At 44.8% G+C, this 9,360-nt stretch overlaps 1 protein-coding gene across 2 annotated transcripts; it reads left to right on the forward strand.

Moving 5' to 3' along the window:
- Positions 1-607: 607 nt before the first annotated feature.
- Positions 608-9,096, forward strand: C1S (complement C1s). 2 transcript variants are annotated; one of them, XM_064723813.1, is made up of 12 exons: positions 641-810; positions 1,249-1,313; positions 1,607-1,811; positions 2,950-3,127; positions 3,363-3,488; positions 4,151-4,350; positions 4,574-4,727; positions 4,957-5,072; positions 5,305-5,383; positions 5,633-5,770; positions 6,247-6,321; positions 7,842-9,096. In XM_064723813.1, the coding sequence occupies exons 2-12, from the start codon at positions 1,309-1,311 to the stop codon at positions 8,633-8,635; spliced, it is 2,070 nt and encodes a 689-aa protein (XP_064579883.1). In that variant the 5' UTR covers positions 641-810; positions 1,249-1,308; the 3' UTR covers positions 8,636-9,096. The 2 variants fall into 2 exon arrangements, with proteins under 2 accessions (XP_064579874.1, XP_064579883.1); XM_064723804.1 differs by lacking the exon at positions 1,249-1,313 and having other exon boundaries at positions 608-810.
- The last annotated feature ends 264 nt before the right edge of the window (positions 9,097-9,360 follow it).

Below are 9,360 nucleotides of genomic sequence, written 5' to 3' on the forward strand. Positions count from 1 at the left end.
CTACCTGGTGTAAGTCTTTGAACTCCTTTCTGCAAGTGTCTTGCATCTAACTTGCTGCAGGGCATGTCTGATGAACATGAACATGATGAACGTGCTCTTTCTTACACAAAGCTCACTTGGAAAACAAAAATGTAGTTATGTGTTCCTAGTCCTAAATGCGTCCCCATACTGAACCCAGCAAAACCATATGTCCTCCTGCTGGTAGCCTCAGAGAGGCACAGCGTTGAATAGGCCACTACTTTGTCCTTATTTTTTCCCTAAAAAGGGATCTCTGAAGCATCCCATGAGGAGCAATAGCAGCAGCCCTGTGGCCATCAGGTTGCAGTAAGACTGAATTGCACCAGTCTCTGGACATGATGATCAAACAGGGTTTTCTGTGCAGAAACATTGGACTCTCCCTTTTATACACCCTTTGGATGTTGTTCACAACTTTAAAAAAGGGAGGGGAACGAAGAGGAGAGGGAAGGCAGTCGAAAACTCTATTCCCCTCCCTTTTCCCCAAAGTCACCTGATTTCCCGAAAATACAGCCAGACTGGTGCGCTCCCTACGGCAACTTCAGCCAAGAGGATTGTGCAAGTCTTTCTGGAAATTCCCCTTCCTGCTGAGAGCTTTCAAAGCCAGCATCTCACGCTAGAGGGAGGGCTGGGAAGCCGCATCCCACAGATAGAGGGTGCTGCGATATTGAGAATTAGAGCTCCCTTCCCAAAACTCGGGTTTGGGTGCTTTTGGAGGAGGGTGCGCACAGGAAGAAAAAGCAGAGAAAGAAAAGAGAAGAGACAAGGAAACCAGACGTGAACTATGGAGAAAAGGTAAATTTTGCAGGCATTATAAATGAGAGAGGAGGATATTCCCCAGTGTCGTTTTCTGACAGCTAGAAGAGTGAGGACAAGGTTCTTCCAAGGTCTTAGCATGATTTTTGAGGTGCTGGGAAGAACGGACTGGGTGCTCCTGGGGGGATGTGTTCTCTGTCTTAACTTGCTCTGCACCAGCGTGCTATCTGGATTCACTGGTGGTCACAATGAGAGAGCACTGGTGAGTATCAAGACAGAGATTTTGTCCTTGTGGATCTCAGCCTCCCTTCTTGATGCTTGGGTTTGCTCTGTGCAGGAAGGGCCAGAGATATAAAGTTGCTTTTCAGGCAAAACCTTAACCTAGTCTCTCCAGGGTGGGGGTTTAGAGTTTTCAACCTGCTTAGCAGACACACAAACATACAGGCAACATTAACCAATCACAGTTTTTTGTCCCAGAGCATAACTCCAAAGTTCAATTCCTGAAGGTTTTCAGAAAGGAAGAACTGCTTTTCCAAGATGTGGTGAGTTATTAAACCTCAAGGTTTATTAGTAATTTTATTCTATAAATCATGTATTTGCCCTGTAAGACTCTACTGATTTTCAAATCTTAATGTATCTATAGTGCAAATAACCTCCAGAAAAGCTGCAGGAGAAGGACAAGCCCCATACAGCCACAGCACTGGCCTTTGAAACTCAGGAGCCAGGAGCTCTGCTGCATGCCATGTGCAGCCAAAGTCTGACTGTTCACTGGGGCTCTGCACACATGAAAATGGAGAACACTGCTACCATGTCACCTTCGCTTCTCTTTCCTCAGGTCCCTGATCCTCTTCTGTCTCCCTGTCTGGGCTGAGGCAGCCTCTATGTATGGAGAGATCTTGTCACCCAATTATCCTCAGGCGTATCCCAATTATGCCAACGAAACCTGGCACATCCAGGTGCCTTTGGGATATGGCATTCACCTCTATTTCACACATCTGGATCTCGAACCATCACAGGACTGCGAATATGACTTTGTGAAGGTACTGTCTGTGTCCTTGAGTGAGAAAAAGACAAGAAGGCAGCTTAGAGCACAGAACAGCAAAGCTGTGCACACAGCTCAGAGCTGGGAGAGGAGTTATGCACAGCCTTCCTGTTCTGAGCTCCAAGAAGTCCAAATGGCTGGTTGTGTCTCCACTAGCAGCCATGAAATCAGCTCAGGTTTGTTTTATAACCTCATAAGTGTTGGCTGCCAATTGAGTGTCCCATTTCTGCCCCCCATCCCATGTTTCTCCATATTCTTAGGAAAAGTCTTCTTAGCCATCACTGACACATCTCTGTGTGGCAGTGCATATTCTTGCCATTGAAGTGTAGGTGTAAAAAGACCATTTTCTTAGGGCAATAGTTGTCTGTGCCAGAAATTATTTGAAATTAATCAATGAATGGATGCAGATGATTTATTGCAAACAGAAATCAATGAGTGGACATAGATGACTTATTGCAAACAGAAATTGATTGGAAAGGATGAAGGTTAAAAACAATCTATCTGTGTAGGGATAGTGGCCACTCAGATGAGGTGCTGTGGTCCCTTGCACCACAGTTTTTTTATGATCCATGTACCACAGATTTCTTGGAGCCAGCTGTGCTCTATGTTGTCCCACAAGGCACAAAAGATCAAGCACTTCCACACAAACAGACAGAAACACGACCATCCTGTCCTGCCTTAGCTCTGTGTGAACAGGGGCGGTAAGGTCAAGTGCAGCACCAGGACACCTTTGAGGAGGACCAAGGTGGGACAGGAGGATGAGTGTGCTCTGTAGTAACCTGTGTCCTTTTGCACCAAACCAATGAGCCTGTTAGGCTGCTCTGTGGACTGTCATGGTTGGTTTTACTGCTTTGAAATAGCGTTTTGGTGATTTTTTTTGGACAGAAAAAGGGGGCCTGAAGAAAGGATGTTAACAGCAAACACTGTGGATTAATTTGTATCTGAGAAGTTAAGGCAAGTATTTCACTAGGAAGACAGTAGGAGGAACACTCTTCAAGTGTCTTATGAACATCATGAAACTGGCTGTCCAGGGGCTCCACTTGGCTGCACCTGAGCACTAAAAGCTGAAAGACTCAAGTGCTGGTAATTCCAGATGTTGCAGTAGTGAGGTGAGCTGTCTCTGAATTCTTCTGCAGATCCTGTCTGGTGGCTATGTCGAAGGCGTGCTTTGTGGGCAGAAGAAACCTCATGCCCCTGGCTCCAGGATTGTGGAGGAATTTCGTGTCCCTTACAACAGCCTCACTATGAGATTCCAATCAGACTTTTCCAATGAGGAGCGTTTCACTGGTTTTGCTGCCTACTATGTGGCAGTGGGTAAGGTTAAAACAGCCTCCTCTGAATCTCTGTAGTTTCCAGGCTGGGAGGAAAGGTGACAGGAAGGGTTTTTCTTACAGAAATGCCTTATTTAAAGAGATCCTAGCAGAGAGAGCTGCATTCCAGTATGGCCAGTATAAATACTTTTCCTTGTTGTCCACTAGTGTTTGCTTCAATATCTCCTTCCCTCAGGCCCCTCTCCTAATTTGGCTGATTCATCTTTTCACACTTGCAGACTTGGATGAATGCATGGATTTTGTGGATGAACCCTGCAGTCATTACTGTAATAATTATATTGGAGGTTACTTCTGCAGCTGTCCACCAGATTATTTCCTCTATGAAGATAACAAAACTTGTGGAGGTAAGAGATGTGCAAGACCTGTGATCAACATCAAGAATTCATTTAGACCAAGTGAGATATTGTGCTTGGAAGACTTTATCAATCTTCTCAGCCATTTGTGACAGGTATATTTTGGGAGAAAAAACCCATCCCAGTGCAAATCTGAGCTGCAGTAGACAGTGGTTTGAGGAATTTCTATTAATGTATTCTTAACAATTCTATTTCTGTGTCAGGAGAAATAAGAAACTACTGAACAACCTTCTTTAAAGACTATGATGGAAACCCTTCTTAGCATACTGCTATCTGTGAATCTTTAAATATCTGACAAAACAGGGAAGTTCCATAAGGACAAAAAAATCACCAAGGGCCTGCTTGGCTTGAACCAAAAAGCTGCAAGATCACAAACGGTGCATGTTGAAAGGAGTGTAATATGAGAACCTGAGAATGAGGAAAGGAAACCTAAATCTCAGGAGGAGGGTAAAAAGGAATTAAAGTCCGTGGCTAACTGGATAGAGAGTGGCCCTAGCTTCAGTTCCTGGGGAAGATACAATGTTGCGCCATGGTTATTGCAAGTTATTGCAGCTGGGCAGACTGGGAATGTGGTGGAAGAGGGAGAGCTTGTCATGTGCACACATGGACCATTTCCTTTCTGAATCCTACTTGTGTTCCTTCCTCAATCCTAGTGAACTGCAGTGGGAATGTCTTCACTGAGCCAACAGGGGAGATTGCCAGCCCCAACTATCCCAGCGAGTACCCGGAGAACTCTCGCTGTGACTACCGAGTGGCTCTGAGCCCGGGCTACTCCGTGGTGCTGAGCATTCGCAGCGGCAACTTTGACCTGGAGCCCCCCGACTCCAACGGGATCTGCCACGACAGCCTCACTGTAGGTGTGCAGCCCAGGGAGCTTAGGGGTCAGGGTGCTCTGAGTCTCCCATCCATCTCCTCATATTCAGAACACTTTGGTGCTGCTTAACTTTATTTTCAGTTATGTTGTCTTTTGGAGATTGTGGGAATACCTTTGAATATATATGCATTGAGTGTGTGTTTTAATTGCTCTCTCAGTACATTTGGCATTTCTCATTTAATCTTGTTTGGCATTTTCACAGATTGTCTCTGGAAAACAGCGTTTTGGTCCCTATTGTGGCAGCAAATTCCCAGGTCCTTCTGAAATCAAAACCAGCAACAACATTCTTGACATAATCTTCCAGACAGACCAGGGCATACAACACAGAGGCTGGAAAATACGCTACTATGGGGACCGTGAGTATACCCTTGGGAATGTGGTCACTGCTGATGAGTTAGGGACAGAATTTGTCCCAGGTCACATTTGTGGCACAACAACATGTTAACATGTTCACAGCTACTGGTACTGAGTAAGGGTATGCCTGCTTACTGGGGAAGAACATCACTGGGGAGAAAGAGCTTGGGAGCTGGAAAGAGAGTGAATCTTGAACCAGTTCACCACTGATTTCCATCTATCTTTTCAAAGCTGTAACCTGTCCCATGAGTGTCATCTCCAACTCTGTACTTGAACCAAAGAAGGACAGATATATCTTAAAGGACATTGTGAAGGTGACCTGTGTGGAAGGCTACGAAATTGTGACTGTAAGTGAAATAAAAAAACCATGTGTCCTCTCTGGCCTGCTCAGCAACATCTAGAGGCCATTCCCATCAGGGGTCCTGAGTACTTTTGGGAACCCAAGGTTTTCAACATAGCAGTAATAATAGGAATCCTCTTCCAGCCACTGCAGCATTTTGAGTCCCCTCCACTGGAGCACCTGTGTCAGATGTATTTCATGTCCAGAAACTTACATGGATCATATGTTTTATTTCCTAGCAACGAGATAGCATCACAAGTTTTGTCTCCAGCTGTGAGGAAAATGGTGAATGGAGCAACTCGCACTTGAGCTGTGTTCGTAAGTGACCTGTGTCTGTATTGTGCGAAGGGAATTGGAATGAGTGTTTAGGCCCTAGATCCACTGTATCTTCGGATTAGGAGGATGCTGAAATACTGGGATGTGAGCATGCTGAAGGAACAGAGAAAATGAGCTCCCATGACTGTACAGGGATTAGAGAAGCTGAGTAGTTCCCTGTCATACAAAATAATCACATTGTTGAGTGAGGGTGCTCCTTTGGTTGTGTTTGATCCTTTTTGTTCTCTACAGCTGTGAACTGTGGTGATCCTCCCAATGTTGACAACGCCCAAGCCTCATACATCTCTGAGCTCCAGGAGCCTCTGTACACAGCTGCTGTCCGCTATGAGTGTGAGGCACCCTACTACACCCTGGAAAACAAAGGGCATGGTGAGCATTGCCTCTGCTGCACAGTCATATTCCTTGGGTTAAAGGCCCAAGAAGTGCTTCTGGCACCGCCATGGGGCTGGGATTTTGTGCTATCAGGTCAAGACTGGTGTGGGGTTGCAGGCAGTAGTTTAGTGTTGCCTCTGTGTTTAATATACTCCAATAATGTCTGGGCTGTTGACCTTAAATTCATTAGCAAGTCCTCTCTCTGTTCGCCTTGTGAGTAAACCATGCAGGCTTTTGTCACGTGTAACACAGAGTTCTGGTAGAAAAGTAAAAGACTCAAGAAATCTGTTGAATGAGGCTTCTCCCAAAAAGGCATAGAAGCACCCTGGTAGGGAGATAACAGCAATGTTTACCAAGCTGTGCTTGCTTTGCAAATAAGAATGTTGATATATCATGTACATTAGTGTTATTTACCCTGTGTTTATCTTGACTGTGTCCTTATGGAATTCTTTTTTTCTCTCTTGTTTTCCCAGCGGTATATCGGTGCTCAGCCAGTGGAGAATGGGTCAATGAAGGGATGGGAACAAAGCTACCAAAATGTGTCCCAGGTACTACCAAATACTCTACGTGCATGCAGCATATGAAGAACACTGCTTCTTTCACCTCTGTATGTTTCTTTTCTTAACTTCTAGCTGATAGAGAGAATTTTAAACCCTGTGTACTGCTCAGTTTACCCTCATAGAAAAGGCAGCATGACTTGCCCTTGCTGTACATGATGACTGTTCACCCCTTCAAAGCCCCAGATCCTCATTGGCAAAGTATAAGATCCAGGTGGAGGAGATTCAACTCTCTTAAAAGTCCAGTCACAGCTTAGACAGTGGTTTGGATTATACAAGTACACAGTAAGAAAGGCAAACTGAAAGATAAAGCTCAGGGAATTTACTACCCAAGAGGAGGCAACAAAGAACATGAAGCGAAATTCTTCTCAGTGGGACACAGCAATAAAAGGCAATGACAGGCTCAGGTTGCAATAAAGAAAATTCTGATTGTATCTAAGGAAAAATGCTCCCCCAGAGCACTGGAACTGCTGTCCAGAGAGGCTGGCTAATCACTACCCTGGGAGATGAGCAGAAGTTACCTGTCAAAGCCCCTGAGTAGCCTGACTCTGGAGTTAGAAGGCAGGGGGAGGGCAGTTAGGGAAGAATAGGTTGAGCTAAATGCACTGAGAAGTACCTTCCAGCATAAATCTTCCCATGATTATGTGAAATTCTTTAACAAATTCTGCTTCATGCAAATTAGAAGCTATCTGCTGGCTATAGTTCCTTAATCTGTGATTTTCTGACTAAGGATTCAATGCAAACAAGACAGTGTGATAAGAAATCAGCTTCCTAACAATGTCAGAATGACCAGTCTTATTTATATCCTCATTACTAACATTCTCCAAAATGTTACTGAGCATTTTGCTCAAAAAAGCATGGAGCATCTTTGCACTCAGAAGACCCCCAGATAAGATCCCCTACTGCTTAAGATTTTACATACTTATAGAATGGAGAGGCAAAATGGTAAAACATCAGTGACAAACCTTAACCCTTAACCTGAGAGTATCTGGAGTTCACAGAAAGCAAAACCAAAATGAAAACAAATCAAACAAAAAAAGACAACAAAAAACCACCACCACCAAAAAACCCCAACCATACAAAAAAGATATATATTTAAAGAGCAGTGTCATATTTATAAGAAGTAAGTATTTTTTCAAAGACTTCATCTAAAGAGCATAATTCAGCAAAGAAAAAAACCTAGAAGGTGAATAAATTGTGAGCTTTGATATACCTAACACTGTCAAGGTGACAGCTGCTTTCCAGAAAACTGAATTTGAGAATGATCATTTTAAATCTAAATTGAGTGCTGATGGTATTTCTTCTAGAATTTTCTTTGATTTCTCCGGTAAATACTATTTGCAAGGTCTGTGGCATAAAATATAAACATGGTTACTCAGATTCCAAAGTTATTTAGAGGACGCAGGAAGGAGGGGACTGTGGGCTTTTTAGCAGTACTAAAGAACCCCCAGTTTGTAACTGCCAATTCTCCCATCTTGTCTTTCTCCTGTTTTTCTTTCTCTTCTTTCTAGTCTGTGGGGTGCCTAGCAATCCCATCCGAGACACAGGGAGGATTTTCGGAGGCACTCGTGCAGAAAAGGGGAACTTTCCGTGGCAGGTGTATTTCAATAACCCCAGAGCCAGTGGAGTGCTCATCTCTGACAGATGGGTGATGACTGCAGCTCACGTGCTGGAGGGGTACGACAAGCCCACCATGTATGCTGGGGTAATCAATGTTCGTAGAGATTTCCTGACACAGGAAGCTGAAAAGCTTATCCCAGAAGCTTCTTTCATCCATCCTGGTTGGAAGGAGGAGCCTGCAGAAAGCAGGGTCGATTTTGATAATGATATTGCGCTGCTGAAGCTGAGGAATCCCGTGAAAATGGGTCCAGACATCTCACCCATCTGCCTTCCTGGTAAATCTCCTGAATACGAGCTGGAAGAAGGGACTCTGGGCTACATTGCTGGATGGGGCAGGAAGGAGAAAGGAAAGCTCCCTGCTGATCTTTTGAAGGCCCAGATTCCCGTGGTGAGCATGGACAAGTGCCGGTCTGTGAAACCAGACGGCTTCGATGGCTCCGTCGTTTACGTATTCACGGACAATATGATCTGTGCTGGCGGTGGCAAGGACAGCTGCCAGGGGGACAGTGGTGGGGCCTATGCCATCCAGGACCCTCTGAATGCCACCCGGTACTACGTGGCAGGGCTCATCTCCTGGGGGCCAAAGTGTGGCACCTTCGGCCTCTACACCAAGGTGGTGCGGTACCTGGACTGGATCACAGAGACCATGCGCCAGCACGAGGGCGAGGAAGCCTGGCAGGAATAGCTGCTGGTGCTCTCAGCACCGTCACCCTTTCCAAATGTGAGGGCTGCATGTCTGGGCTGGCTGTGACGCTGTGCACTCTGTGTATCCAATGGGCAATATGTAACACATTGTAACTCGTCCTGTCTAGGCTGAGCGGAGAGCCAGGGGTATGGACCTACTTCTCCCACTGTCATCACGTCTGGGAAGGGAAATTCTCCTTCTTCCACTCATAGTAGTGTAAAAAGAAGACATTATTCTGAATAAAAGAGACTTCTTCTGCTTCCTTTCATTTTTTTCTGTCCTATTTTTTCTCACTTGGAAAAGACCTAGCTGTGCCCCATTGAAACCTGACAGGGAGGTTTCAATGAACACAAGAGAGAATAATGGTTGGTTCCCATGGAAGGTTCAGAGCCTGGTTTCTGTTTTTTATATTTCCTGACCAGTTCAGAATATCTAATAGCATTAAAGAATGTCCAAACTGACTTTTGTGCAATGTGCTATTGTGTCTGTAATGCCTTTCTTCTTCTCAGTCTAGACCTGGTTCTCCTTGAAACTCCCTAAATCAAATGTCTAATCATATTCTGACACTGCTAGCTTTCATCAAGCTCGAACTTGTAGTACCTCACTCTCTACCACAGTCTTTATAAAATTCTTCTGAGGTGGTTTCATCTCACTCATCAACCATTACCAGCAATGAGGATTCAGACTTCTGAATTAAGCTGCAGAGAACAAACATTCAAAAGAAT

This window comes from Zonotrichia leucophrys, chromosome 1 (genome assembly GCF_028769735.1).
Source record: "Zonotrichia leucophrys gambelii isolate GWCS_2022_RI chromosome 1, RI_Zleu_2.0, whole genome shotgun sequence".
In the NCBI taxonomy this organism is placed as follows: domain Eukaryota; kingdom Metazoa; phylum Chordata; class Aves; order Passeriformes; family Passerellidae; genus Zonotrichia; species Zonotrichia leucophrys.